The following is a 15,035-nucleotide window of genomic DNA, read 5'->3' on the forward strand; positions in this document are numbered from 1 at the left end:
TTTTATGATGTTGCTGCTAGTTTCACAAAATGTGTGCCCTCCAGTTTGAGAGTAAAAGACAAAGCAATTGTTATATACAACTTTGGAGGTTTCTTTATCAACAACATTGTCAAAAACTCCAAGGCCATATCTACACGCTTGTCTTACCTTTCTCTTTCTATTCCTCGGTGTCTTACAATTTTCCTCTGACTACTACTCAATTAAACCTGCCTTCTCCAAGATTACCAATGATGGATATCTTAATTACTAAAACTAATGCCCTTCTCAATCTCTCTGCAGCACTTAACGTTGTTGCCCACCTGCATTTTCTTCCCTGAGTTTTCACGACACCGTTCTCTTGCTTCTCTTTCTACACGTGTACTTCACAAATCTCCTTCACCGGCTTACCTTCCATGTCCACGCCCCACATATCCAAAAACATAACTTATCTTCCCCCTCACTCTCCTGTCTTCCAAACTTCCCTATTGCTGCTGAGGACATCACTATTCCTCTATTCACCTAGGTTTGCAACCTGTCATTCCCCCTCTTCCTCACTCCCCGCCCCGCCACATTCAATCATTTGCCAAGTGCTGCTAATTCTACCTCTAAGTCCATGCTCCTGCCAAAGTGACCTGCTGAATGTTCTCTGTACTTGGTACCCAATCTCTCATTTCTGTGCTTTTGCCAAGTCTGTCCTCCACGTCTTGAATGTACTTCTTCACCTCTGCCTCTTGGAACCCCTAGCTTCATCTGAGTTCATGTACTGCCTTTCCTATATGCCTAGGTATTAGTGCTCTCGCCCTCCTCAAATTAGCATGTATCTGTTTCCATATGATATCCCCCCAAGAGAATGTAAGCTTCTTGAGGGCAGGGGCTGTTTTTCATTTTGTCTTTGTCTTGCACACAGTAAGTCCCTAACAAATGTCTGTCGGATTGGATATACTAAGTTAAAAAAACAAGTGCTTAACTTAGAAATTCAAATTTATTTACAAAATTTCTCCAAAAACAAAGAAATTCTATTTCTTCAAAATACTGCAACTGATAATTTCCCCCCCAAATCATTCATACATAATTTCTGCCTGTTGTATAAAACTGTTTTTGGTATAAAACTCCCCAGGAGAAGCAGAAGTGTATTTTGGGTTGAGTCAATGACTTCACAAGATGGTTCAAGAAGTAATGCAAAAACATTTTCCCCCCAAAAAAACTCTTTATCCAGAAAAAGTCTACTCTTACTCAGAAGGAAGGGCTAAGAACATCTTGGTATGTGATTTGAGTATAAAAAAGAAAAGTGACAGAAATTGGGTTTTTAGACAGCCCTTAATTCACAATAAACCTGGTCTTTCTATTGTAAAAGGATCCAGTACTGATTGTTCAGGGTAGAAGTACTGTGATAAGTTCTGTCAGAAAGAAAATTAATTTTTTTTAACAAATCACTATTGTGAAAAGGGTACAGTATTTTTCTAACAGTGAAAAAAAATACAAACTCTGTTCTGATTTTGCCAACCTGGTAAAATATTACATAAAAACAATCTTGGAGACATATATGCAAGAAAATTGGACAAATAATGTTATTTACTTCTTTAACTGGATTCTCACTGACATTAGAACGGCTGGATTGACTTAGATGTTACATATGTGAGATTTTGTTTTAATTGCTGTGACAACAGAAACAATACACAATCAAAATGACTATTATTTAAAACTCTTTCTTTGACTAAAAATAGAGTTCTTCCAAATCTGTCAAATGAATTAAAAACAATTAAAAAGAAAAGATCCAAATTACAGGGGCATAATTTAACATGCTGTAATTATAAAAATGTTTTGAAATTTAGCTGGGATGAAGGGCCCTCATCTCCATAATAGCTTTGTCAATGGGAAATATACTAGAAAGAAATTTATCCCTGAGAAGTGAGAAATTGAAACCAAAACAAAAGGAACAATTTGGTGCCCTTTTAACAATCATTAAGATAGCATGGGTTATTATTAACAGTCAGCGAAAAAACCTGAACCAGTCCTGCTCCAAAGATCTGGTCTTTTGTAATGAAACAGCAAGTGGAACAATAAAATATTGGATAAATAGGAACTGTTGTTTTATTGTCAGCTTTGTAGTTTACTTCAAGTGCAAGCTTGTCCAGCTAAGCTACACATCCCAGTAACGACTGAAGTGATGGCTCCTGCTGGTTTCTCCACTTCTGATTCTCCAATTTTTTTTTCTACCACTGAAGTTCACCCAAACAGTAAAAGTAACACAATTGCAATTGAGTTTACTATTATCAATGGCACTGCAAAACAAACAAAAACAAACACTTGTTAATATAATTGATTTCAAAGGATGTTTGGAAAACAAGAAGGAATACTCTTCAATGAATAGTGAAACAGAAATATTTGACTTTACATGTACATTATTTGGAAGGAAAAGAAGTTGAATGACACCCCCTGGTGTGTGGAACTCAAAAATCTTGCACTAAATGTAAAATTTAATAGTTCAACACTTAAGTTCTTAACAAACTTATCTTCCTACCAGACATCATCATGAGAATAACTCTGAAGGCCTGGGTTTGCAAAATATTTAAATCTGGAGCTTCTGAGCTTATTTTTCTCAGTTTTCAACAGAACTAGAGATCTGTGCAAATATCTATGCCTCCAGATTGGTTCTAAAAACTTTAAAAAATCAACAAGAACATCAAGTGCTAAGTTTTGGCCTAAGCCTTTAGAAGAAGCACAGCAAGATCTGAAGATTAACTTGCTTACATTAAATGTCTTACAGGACAAGGGGAAAACCAGCTAAATAAATAGTGTTTACTTTTAAATAGCACTTAAAGTGTTATATAGCTGTCTCCTCACAATAATCTGAGAGCTTGGTAGTGCAAGTTTATCTTTTCTAAGAGATAAAATGACTTGGCCAAAGACACAATGACCAAGCAAGGCACTGACGCCAAATACAATGATTTCTCAGATCGTAAAGCTTCATAGGTGATACAAAAGGCCCCACTATAAAAAGGAAGCAAGAAAAGTAAGAAGCCTATGCTCCTCAAACCAAAACACAGAATTAATACTTCATAGGGCAGGATATAATAAAATAGCTAAACTGTTTCTTCTCCTTACCTCTCATAACTGTTCGTACAGATCGAATAAGGTTCATTAGTTGTGATTTAATTCCTGGCTCCTCTCCAAATCCTCCAATTCCCTGGTCTGTTCCCCAGCCAACTGTATAATACAAAGATGATTAGCTATGTTAAAATTTATTATGCACTCACCTTACTACATTAGCAACAGAGCCATCCATCTTGAAAGAGATTAATTCAAGCTACTGTTAAAGATACCAAACTATCAGGAAATCAGATTACCTCTCAGATAAAACAATAATAGTCATATTTTAGGTCAAATATCTTTTACTTTTGATTGAAATCAGAAACATATTAAAATAATTCATTTATAATGCATTTTTTATTTTACAAAGCAAACTTCAAACTGAAATATCCAATGGTACTCAATTCAGAGAAGCAATAATATGCCACTCTATCCTATTTTTAAAAAGAAATAAAGAACTTTTATTCTCTGGTCAAAACTATAGTCAAGTCAAATTAGGGGGTTGAATAATTACTCAGCTAATTCAGAATAATAACAAACAATTTTTCTATATAATTGGAGCCAGGGGTAAGTTTTGTTGTCCGCTTTACTTGAAGGAATTATTGCGTTGACCTGGACTTAATCTAGTTATAATTTTACAATTTAAATAGCATTTTCCCACCTAATGATAATGTCTGTTCCTTGACCTAGGATTTGTGAATTTACATTCCAGCAAAATCTGTGGTCAGCTGCTTTCTCTCATTCTTTCTAAATGATCTTCCCATCTTCTCTATTTTATTTCTCTTCCTGGGCAGGTAGGTGACATAGTGATAAAGCACTGGGCTTGCAGTCAGGAAGACCTGAGTTCAAATCCCACCTCAGACACTTACTAACCGTGTGACCCTGGGCTAGCCTCAGTTTCCTCATCTCTAAAATGAGCTGGAGAAGGAAATAGTAAACCATTCCAGGATGTCTGCCAAGAAAACCCCAAATGGGGCCACTAAGAGTCAGAAGGGTTGAGAGTGAAAAATTAAGGAGGACACTTGGGTTGTGAGCCTGGATCACTGGGAGGATGGTTGTCTACTTCACAGCAGTAGGGAAGTCAGGAGGAAGAGAGGGTTTCAGGGGAAAAATAATGAGTTCAGTTTTGGACTTCAGTCTGGTTTAAGATGTCTATGGGACATCCAATTTAGGAGGTCTAACAGGCAGTTTAAATTATACTTCTCTACAATTAGACTTTTGAATAGTTTCTTTTAAACCACAGACCTATGGATCTATAATACTCAGTACTAAAATGGTTATGTGACCTTACTGATTTGGAATGACTGTAGAGTGATGAAAATTTTTGGCCCATTAACCCTTTAAAAAAAGTTTTAAGATAATATTTTAATGGTACAAACACTTTTTGCTCCCATATCATCATTAATAATAATTAGATTTTAGTGAGAATAAAGTGATTGAATATGCTTCATTCTTTCAACATTCAGTTTTCTAAGATTTGGAGTTCCAAATTTTTTCTCCCTTTTTCCCCTGCCCCCTCCCCAAGAAGGCATGCAAACTGATATAGGCCATACTTGTACAATCATATTAAACATATTTCCATATTAGTCCTATTGTGAAAGAAGAATTAGAACCAAAACGGAAAACCACAAGAAAGAGGAAAAAAAAAAAAACAAAAAAAGAAAATTGTATCCTTTGACCTGCTTTCAAACTCCATAGTTCTTTCTCTGGATGTGGATAACATTTTCCATCATGAGTCCCTTGGAATTATCTTAGATCATTGTATTGTTGAAAAGAGCTAAGTCTTATCAAAGTTGATCCTGCACAATGTTGCTATTACTGTGTACAAAGTTCTCCTGCTTCTGCTCACTTCACTCAGCATCATCAGTTCATGTAAGTTTTTCCAGGTTTTTCTGAAGTCTGCCTGCTCATCATTTCATATGGCACAATGGTATTCCATTACATTCACATACCACAACTTGTTCAGCCCTTCCCCAATTGATGGGCATCCCCTCAATTTCCAATTCCTGGTCACCACAAAAAGGGCTGCTATTTTTGCTTTGTACATGTGAGCTCTTTCCCCTCTTTCATGATCTCTCAGGGACACAGACCTAGGAGTGTTACTGCTGGATCAAAGGATATGCACAGTGTTAAAGCCCTTTGGGCATAGTCCCAAATTTGAATATGCTTCATTCTTTTAAAAAAATCTTAGTTTAATATTCAGTGATGCAGCAATTTAAAGGTTTTTTTTTTTTTTACTAAATTCAGTTCTTATAAAAAACAAGTTCTTAATTATATTTTCTGTTTCTTATATAACCATAATTATCCCAAGTACCCTCCCCTTCCCAGAAAGCCATCTTATACAACAAAGAATATTTTTTACAGAGGAAAAAAGTCAGCACAATGGTTTGATGCACTAAAAATGTCCAAACAAATGTGCAATGTGTTAAAACCTGTGGACCTCCCACCTCCGCAGAGGGTAGGTTACAGGTGTCTTCTCATAGTTCTGCTTAATATATATTTTTTACATTTACTTTTGATTTTGATATACAAACATACTTATTGTGCATATTGTTTTCTTGGCTCTGCTTACTTCGCCTCAGCCTCATTTCATATAGATATGTCCATGCTTTTCTGTATTCATCACACACATCATTTCTTACAGCAGAATGATATTCCATTACATTCATATACCACAATTTGTTTAGCCATTGCCTAATTGATAGGAATCTATTTTGTTTCCAATTCTGAGCTATTAAAAAAGTGCTGCTATAAATATTTTGGAGCATAAAGGGACTTTCTCCTTATTGATGGAGTATAATTCCAGTAGTAGTTCAAAAGGTATTAACATTTTAGTAATTTTATTTGCATAATTCCAAATTGCTTTCCAAAGTGGTTGTACCATTTTACAGATCCCCCAACAATGTATTAGTGTGCCTATCTTTCCATAATATTTCCAACATTGTTGCCATTTTTTGTCATTTTTGCCAATTTGCAGAGTATAAGGTGAAACCTCAGTGCTGTTTTGATTTACATTTATTTTTCTTATTAGTGATTTGGAGCATTCTTTCATGTCACTGTGAAACTTTGCAGTTCTTTGGAGAGTTGTTTGTAAGTTCCATTAACTCTTAAAAGACTATTTACCAAGCCATGGAGGATTTGTGATCTTCTTAGGGTGGAGAATGTACCATGCTCACAAAAATCATAGGATTAAACAGTATTTCAACTCAATAAAGGGCAAAAACATTATGAATGTCAGAATCTTCCAAATTTAAGCAAAGTTTAGAACATAATCACACTTCATGGCATAGTAAAAGTTTCCCTCCACCTTTCTATTCATTTCCTTCTGTCTTTCTTTTCTTCTAAGAAAAACTTAACAATATCACTCCTAGGCCTTTTGCCTTATTTAACTCCATCTATTACCTAGGAAGACATTAGGTTCTAAGGAGACACTTGTTACTAGAATGTATGTTATTCCTTATTTAATATAAATTGCACAGCAGTCTAGTGCTAGGCATCACATAACACATAACATTGGGAACTCGCTAACAATGGGAAGATATTTTAGTCTGTGTTTTTCCCTTTATTAAGTCATTGGTTTATTGAGGGCATGCTTAGTGTCCAAGTGATATCCTGCAAAACCACAGTGGCAAGTAAAGTGCCAAGCGTATTGGTAACATTCAAAAATAATAAGTATATTCAGAATCTAGGCTCTTCATCAATCAACCAAATAACATTTTTATTGAGCCTGAACTATGTACAATGCACTATTCCTTATTTATTTGCCCCTTATCAGACACAGTACTTCTTTCCAGAAGCCAAAGGTAGAAAGATAAGAAGGTAGATGGGAAAATGGGTAAAAGGAGAGTTGGGTAGGAATAGCAGATAGGGATAAGAGAAGGGCAACTAACATTTATTGTAAATTTAGAGAATACAAAGTATCATACCTGGTTATTATAGGTCTTATGGAATTAAGTCCGACCTGAACCCTAACCCTGGAGGGGTTCATAAATTGAGGAAGAGGTGTCAAAAAGGGCAAGGGATTACACAGTGGTAAAATAATAAGAGAACATAGGAAATACACAGGTTGATTGATAGATAGGGCTCCCCCTCAACAAGACCTACAGGGTCCCCAAAAAGCCTCTGGAAATGCATTTTTAAAATATTTCAAATCGAATTGAAATTCGATTTGAAGAGACAGGAGGCAGGCATTTATCCCAGTACCACTGGCTTACTCCTTTTTTTCAGTATTTCTTTATATCCCCAGCTCTGAGAACAGTGCCTGGCTCATAGCAAGCACTTCATAAATGTTTGCTATTTGAAAGAGGGTGGGTCAAACCTCTTGCATCTTTCCTACTGCCAGCCTCAGCCAACCAATCAACAAGCACTGACTAAGCACCTACTCCATGCATATGTGTATGTCTTGTGTATATGTTTATATATAGTGATCAGAAAGTCCTGGATTCAAATTACATTTCTGATACTAGCTGAGTCACCACTTACAAGGTGACTCGCAAGTCACCTCACCTCAATGAACTTCAATTTCCTCATCTGTGACATGAGTTGGACCAGACAGACTTTAAGGTCTCTTCCAGTTAAAAAAATCTATGATCCTTTGTCTATGACTCCAAATTCAATGTTCTTTCCACTGTTACTCTCTACACAATAGACAGTAAGTGAAAGAATGGGTGGGCAAAGAATTCTGAAAACAAGATCTCTCTACCATAAGGAAAAAAAATATATGAAGAGAGGGGGGGGGGGGAAGGAGAAAGAAAGAGAAAGAGAAAGAGAGAGAGAGAGAGAGAGAGAGAGAGAGAGAGAGATATTTCCAGCAGATATCACACACATGTATACACCCTCTCTATTGTACAGGGTGTCCCTAAAGTCTAGACACATAGGAAATCTCATTAACATCACATTAACCGTTTCACCGAAGGCTCCGTGTTGTTCAGCGATTTCTTTTTCTGGGGTGTGCTAAAGGAGAAGGTGTACTTAATGAAAATCACAGATGCAAGACATTTGATTGAACGCATAAAGAGTGAATGTACTAAAATTGATGGCAATGTGGAGTCATTGTATTGAGTTCACGTGAATCTTGCAAAGCTCATCAACCTTTGCATCCTTTGGATGCAACCTGCATCTGTTGCAACTTTTGGAAATCATATTGAAGATGTTGTTTGTTAATATTCCAATTAAATAAAATGTTGAAAATTTCATTCATTTCATTTCTTGAAAATATGCATTTCTGCCCATGTGTTCAGACTTTAGGAACAGCCTGTATCCTGGGGTGTGTATATGTGTCTATCTATTTATAGGCACTGGGTCTCTCATGGAACTTATCCACAGCATGTTCCACTGGCATAGTGTCTGATATACAACCCCCACTCCAGTATATTTTAGTTATATATACAAATATTTTAGTTATACATATTTCATATGTAAAACATACTTTAGATCTTTAATTTACTATTGTCATAAGAATATATCTCATACAGGTTATTTTGTATAAAAATTTAAGATACATATAAAATATGCTAGCGTATATACGTGTGTGTTTGTGTGCATGTCTATATGTATATATAGATACGTGTGACACACACACACTCACACATAGGTGGTGTTGAGACCTTTCAGTCCTGTCGGACTCCTTGTGACCACATATGCGGTTTTCTTGGCAGAGATACAGGAGAGGTTTGCCATTTCCTTCTCCAGTTTCAAGTCAGACGAGGAAACTGGGGCGAACAGACTTGCCCAGGGTCACCCAGCTGGTAAGCATCTGAGGCTGGATTTGAACTCTGGTCCTCTTGAATCTAGGGCCAACGCTCCGTCCATTGTGTCACCTAGCTGCCCTACCTACATACGCAGACACACATATTCATACAAGTACAACATATTTATTACATTATATACTTACGTATATACGCGCGCGCGCACACACACATATATATCAGCATACAGCACACATTTTATATTCTACCCTGGCGTGTACACATACACATACTGCAGACAGACAGATGCACGCCCACACATACATATATACACCAGGCACTACGCTAGGCGCCGGGGATCCGTACAGCATCAAGTCTGCCCTCAAGGCGCTTACATTCTCGGGCGCTTCCCCAAGGCGCCTTCATTCATTACCCTTTCCCTCCCCGCCCCCCACCCCCATCCCACCCTTCCCAGTCAGGCCTCCGGGCCGGGCTCCCTCGCAGGTCCCGCCACACTCACTGTTTTTGAGGAAGCGCTCCTCGTGCAGCACAGCGATGGCGTTGACGCAGAGGAGGGCCGCCTGCAGCAGCGAGTACAAGGTGAAGGCCATGGCCTCAGCCTCAGCCTCAGCCCCAGCCGCACCAGCCTCCGCCGCCTCTCCGTCCCGCTTCGCTCCGCCTAGGAGACGTGGCGCCGCCGCCGCTGCCGCTGCGTCCGGGACGGGAGCCTACACGGCTCAAAACGAGCGCTCCGCGAAGCGTCGGCTGCCGGCGCATCCTGGCCTGGGCCGGGCGCTTAGCTAGTCTGGGCGGGGAGGAGCGTGGCGGGGGAAGATGGGCTACGTGCCGCCGGAGTGGGATTACCCGCCGGCTGTAAATGCAATTACTTAAATACTTCTATTTTAAGCATTTATTAATAGCTTCAGGAATATTAGTTGCACTTTTTTCTTATTAGTTGCACTAATTAGTTGCGTAAGTTGCACTCCAGTTTTCCACCCCGATTTTTTCACTCACTGTCCATGGAGTGCGGAGTAATGTAGTGGAAAGAACATTGAATTTGGAGTCAAAGGATCATAGATTTTATAGCCGGAAGAGACCTTAGAGGCCATCTAGTCCAACCCTGTCATGTCACAGAGGAGGAAATTGGAGCTCAAAGAGGTGAGATGACTTGCAAGAAGTGAGTGACTCAGCCAGTATCAAAGGGTGATTTGAACCCAGGGCTTTCTGATCACTGTGTCCACTATGCCATGCTGCCTTTCTTCTGCTAGGAAGCCTATGTCAGCAGTGTCCAACACTTGTTCTAGGTGACCTTCGGTAAGACGTTGAACTTTTTTGAGTCTTGTTAAAAAAAAAAAAGTTTCCTCATCTGTAAAATAGAGATAATATATTTGCCTTAGCTACATATTGGCACTGTGGAAGAGTGGCTAGAAAGCCTGCCAGAAAGATCTGGATTCAAGTGCAGACTCAACATGTGTTGGCAGGGTAACCATCTTCCTGCTTTTGGCAAACGTCTAAGACTATGAAGCAACAGAATAGGTGTGGAGCTATGTTGATAGAGGGAACTGCTCACAGGGAGCTCCCTAAACTTGAAATAACAAGTCCAGTTTCTATCCTTAATACTTTCTACTTCAGAAAATGTGTGTGCAGAAAGCACTTAAGCTTAAAATCAATACAGTTCACACTTCAAGAACCATGGTTTCATTGGTGGGGTACTGGTAGATCAAAATCCCTCCGTACATACTACCTCCCCTCTATCAGATTGGCTAATATGGCAGAAAAGGAAAATAATAAATGTGGGAGAAGATGTGGGAAAGTTCAAACACTAATGCATTGTTGGTGGAGTTGTGAACTGATCCAACCATTGTAGAGAGCAATTTGGAACTATGCCCAAAGGGCTATAAAATTGCATACCCTTTGATCCAGCAATGCTACTACTAGGTCTGTCCCAAAGAGATCATAAAAAAGAGAAAAAGAGCCACATGTACAAAAACATTAATAGCAGCTTAAGAATTGGAAATTGAGGGGATGCCCATCGATTGGGGAATGGCTGAACAAGTTGGGGTATATGAACAAGATGTGGTATATGAACATAATGGAATACTATTATTCCATAAGAAATGATGATCAGGCAGACTTCAGAAAAACTTGGAAAGACTTACATGTACTGATGCTGAGTGAAGTGAGCAGAACCAGGAGAACATTGTACACAGTAAGAACAACATTGTGTAATACAAGGTTAATGTGGAAATATGTTTAATATGATTGTGCATGTATAACCTGTAACAGATTACTTGCCTTCTTGGGGAGGGGAGAAGGAAGGGGAGAAGGGAGAAAGAAGTTTGGAACTCAAAATCTTATAAAAGCGAATGTTGAAAACTATCTTTACGTGTAATTGGAAAAAATAAAATACTATTAAGTGGAAAAACAAAACAAAAATAAATAAATAAAATAATTGATAAAAAAAGAGGGAAAAAATCCCTCCATCTAGCTGGGTTTCCAGCTAGATGGATTGTTTTCCAGAGTTATAATTTCATAATTAAAATAGAAATTTTCTTTCATGATTCATGAAATTGAGTAGCAACATGGTCCAGTGCAAAGAATTCTGGATCTGGAGTCAGAGGACTTGGGTGTTTGAATCCTGGCTGCCTCACTTACTTAGTGACTTGGAGCAAATCATCTCTCACCTTCCCTATCTGGACTGTGATTTCCTTATCCCTAAAGTGGAGGGGTTGGACTAGATGGTCTCTGAGGTCCCTTCTAGTTCTATATGTATCCTATGATCTGCAAGAGGAGAGTATGTGATTAGCTGAACAGGAAGAAGCTTTGCTTTATCATCACCGATTGCTAGGGATTCATCTGACTTGGACAGATGAAAAACTGGCCAACTGGTTAGGGTCCTTTTGATACTTTTAATTTCCTTTCTTTTACCCCTTTACATTTTTGATTTCCTGATTTGTACTTAAAGCCAGACATTATGGATAATACAGATGGGAACAAGAAAAGATACAGTTGTTTGTATTTGGTCTCCCTCATTGGATTGTTAGCTCCTTTGGGTCAGAGACTGTCTTTTGGCTTTCTTTGTATCCCTAGCACTTACCACAGTGCCTGGCATGTAGTAGGTGCTCAATAAATGTTTATTGACTGACTGACCTTCCCTCCCCAGCCAACCTTTGTAACAAATATTTTAAAAGAAAGAAAAAAAAAACAGTTCTGCAAAACCCAACCAATACATTGACTATATTTTCCAGTAAATGCAGTATTCCACACTCAAAAAGGCCCCTTACCTCTGTAAAGAAGGGAAGAAGAGCCCAAGATACTGGGATGGCTTGTTCAAAGAAAGGAGATATCAGATCCTATGGCTTAAAATTGTACAGTATTCAACTCAGGAAGGATTAGAAGTCCTCACTAGTAAAATTCTAAAGATGTAAGGAGAAATGATTCCAATGGGAAGAAAAAAGGGGAAACTTTAAAGAGATTGATGTGGATGCACAGGGAACTCACTGACCAACTTAAATTTTTAGAAGATGTACAGATGATGGAAACAAGAGGAGTCTCTTTTGCTGCATCATGATTCATGTCTCATCTACTAAACATGAACGTGCTCTAGGACTCTGTCCTGTGCCCTCTTTTCCTTCCCGCCTCTTGATTTCAGCTCTCATGGTTTCAATTACCATTCCTTTGCAGAGGACTCCCAGATCTATTGATATCCCACAGGCTTTTCAATTTCAAAATGTCCAAAATCAGGACTCCTTTTTCTGTTCCCTGAGTTCAACCCTTTTCCAAACCTTTCTGCTTCTGCTGAGAACACCATTGGTTACACAGATTCACAAGCTTGGCATCATCAAGGACTCTTTCTCCTTCCTTACCTCTTATATCCAATCAGTTGCCAAGTTTTGTCTATTCAAAGCATATCTCACATCTTTTTCTTTCTCTCCACTCTAATTCAAACCTTTATCACTTTACACCTGGACTTGATTTAATTTGATTCTTGGCTTCCAGTCTCCCCCATCTCTCTCTACCAAAGTAATCCTTATAAAGCAGAAGTTTGATCATGTCACTACCCTTCTCAGCAGCAGTCTGCAGATGTTCCTCCCTTACTTAATAACAGTTGTCACCGTTCTCTATTGTTTCTAGAATAAAATTAAAAGTTTGTCATTTAAAACCCTTCACAATTTGGCTTTTGCACATTTTTCAGTCAATCAGTGAACAAGTATTTATCAAGCCCGTACAATGTGCCAGGCACAGTGCTTGGCACTGGGGATGTAAGAATGAAACAATCTCTACTCCCAGGGAACTTCCATTCTAACGGGAAGAGGATAAGTACATATAAGCATGTATATATATGTATATGTGTGTATATATATATATATGTATAAAGTTTACAAGTACAAACATTTACAAAATAATAGTGTTGGAGGGAAGGCACCAAAATTGGGGAGTAGGAGCGCAGAAATCAGAGGAGGCTTTATGCAGAAGATGAGCTACGTTTTGAAGAACAATGGAGATGAGGAGGGGGTGTGTTCCAGGTCATCCACACACTCTTCACTGGAGTCCACATGGCCCACTTTCTCAGAACTCTTCATTCCCTATCTTGCCTCTGTGTTTATCCCCTATTCCTGGAGTGAATGAACTTCCTTTTTTTCCTCTGCTTCAATAGCTTATGTGCCACCCCACATAGGAAGCATTTCTTGATCCCTGTAGATTTTAGAGGATATCCATTCAATCAAATGGGGAAAAATTGCATCTTTATTTTCACTAACTGATAACTGAAATTTAGCATTTCCTTCAATTACGAATGTAGGCAGCAATAGGTCCACAGGCTTCGCCATGCTGCCAAAGGGGCCTATGACACAAAAACCCCCTGCTTTCGTTCTTGGTTGTCTATCCCTCCTCAAATGATCATTTATGTATTTTTCTGTTTATCCCTCCAGTAGACTACAAGCTCTTTGAGGGTAGGAATTGTTTTGTATTTGGTGAAGAGGATACAAAGCCAACCTCAGAGTCAGGAAGATATGGTTTCAATTCTATACACTAAGTAATTGCCATGTTGCAGTGTCTCCAGGCAACTCTTTTAGATGATATATTTTAGAACAGACAGTGTTGATCTGCATTGGTACAGGGATTTTTTATAGTGGAAGCTCCCTAAAGTCATGAATCACAAGTCTGGTCACTTACCACCACCCTCTTCCTCCTTCCCCTCCAAAAGAAATTTACCCATGGCCTAGCACAATCCTTCAAAATTAGTGAGCACTTAATAAATGTTTCTAGGATTGGATTGGATTGGATTATAGTTTCCGGAGGAGGGCGACTAGGATCTTGGAGGGTCTTGACATCACGCCTATAGTGAGAGAAAGGTGGAATGACTGAGGAAACAAAGGTTCGAGCTTATAAATGAGGACCAGACCCCTTCCTTAGCTTAAGGTTGTACTCCGAATACAGGGGGAGAAGGATTTATACATTAAAAGCAATGAAATAAGCCCAGTTAATTAAAAGAAAATAATACGACATTAGGTAATCAGATTTCTAATTGGAGGAAAGATTAGGAATTTTCCAAGTTGGGAGGGAGAGAGTGAACAGGTAGAATTTCTTGAAAACAGAAAATAAGGTATCCTACTCCCCTCAAGTGTCTCTGAACAATCAAAAGAACATGGAAACAATAAGTGATCGATCAGTATGGGGCCAGTTTTTAGATAAGACATATAGGTTGCTTGAGATGTACAATTGTGACAACACTCCTTTCATCAATCTTGTGATCTGACTGAGTTTCTAGTCAGCATAACCTAGGTCTCTGTTGTTCGTCCTTTGTTTTTGAAGAGGACCAATAACATCAGGGGGTGATGTTTTGATTTGCTAGTGGATTGGCTATAAGTGAGGCAGAGTTGTGCAAAGTTGTCAGTCTATCTCTCTCTGTCTCTGACTCTCTCTGCCTCTGTCTCTATCTCTCTGTTTTTGTCTCTGTCTCTGTCTGTCTCTGTTTTACTTAGTCATCAAAATCTAGTGACAGGACAAAAGTGAGGACAACTGGCAATGGCCCAGGATGCAGTGGATGACTTGCCATCTTCTGTGTCTAAGTGCTCCGCAGTGCTCGTTTCAGCTCCTTTCTCGGCACTTGGAACAAGTTGTTCTTATCTGCCCATTCGGCTGGGGAAAGTTTTCACCTGCTTGGGGTATACACCCTGCTACCTCACCAGTGGGTCTGAGGCCTGTTCACTACCCTCAACCTGGTTTAGCCAGTCTGCCAAGGTGGCTTTACTGGGGTATGACTGTACTATGTGCTAC

General features: G+C 38.8%; 1 protein-coding gene across 1 annotated transcript; it reads right to left on the reverse strand.

The window, feature by feature from the left end:
* Positions 1-2,045: 2,045 nt before the first annotated feature.
* Positions 2,046-9,472, reverse strand: IER3IP1 (immediate early response 3 interacting protein 1). The gene is made up of 3 exons (XM_036756332.1): positions 9,277-9,472; positions 3,085-3,186; positions 2,046-2,261 (listed from the first exon to the last, which is right to left on the reverse strand). The coding sequence occupies exons 1-3, from the start codon at positions 9,365-9,367 to the stop codon at positions 2,206-2,208; spliced, it is 249 nt and encodes an 82-aa protein (XP_036612227.1). The 5' UTR covers positions 9,368-9,472; the 3' UTR covers positions 2,046-2,205.
* Between the last annotated feature and the right edge of the window lie 5,563 nt (positions 9,473-15,035).

Source organism: Trichosurus vulpecula, chromosome 1 (genome assembly GCF_011100635.1).
Source record: "Trichosurus vulpecula isolate mTriVul1 chromosome 1, mTriVul1.pri, whole genome shotgun sequence".
In the NCBI taxonomy this organism is placed as follows: Eukaryota; Metazoa; Chordata; class Mammalia; order Diprotodontia; family Phalangeridae; genus Trichosurus; species Trichosurus vulpecula.

Bases quoted from the DNA above. Each gene is read 5' to 3' on its own strand.
- IER3IP1 (XM_036756332.1), bottom strand. From the start codon at position 9,367: ATGGCCTTCACCTTGTACTCGCTGCTGCAGGCGGCCCTCCTCTGCGTC. The intron at 3,187-9,276 runs GTGAGTGTGGCG...TGTATTATACAG, and splicing joins GGAGCGCTTCCTCAAAAACA to TTGGCTGGGGAACAGACCAG. The intron at 2,262-3,084 runs GTAAGGAGAAGA...TTTGTTTTGCAG, and splicing joins TGTACGAACAGTTATGAGAG to TGCCATTGATAATAGTAAAC.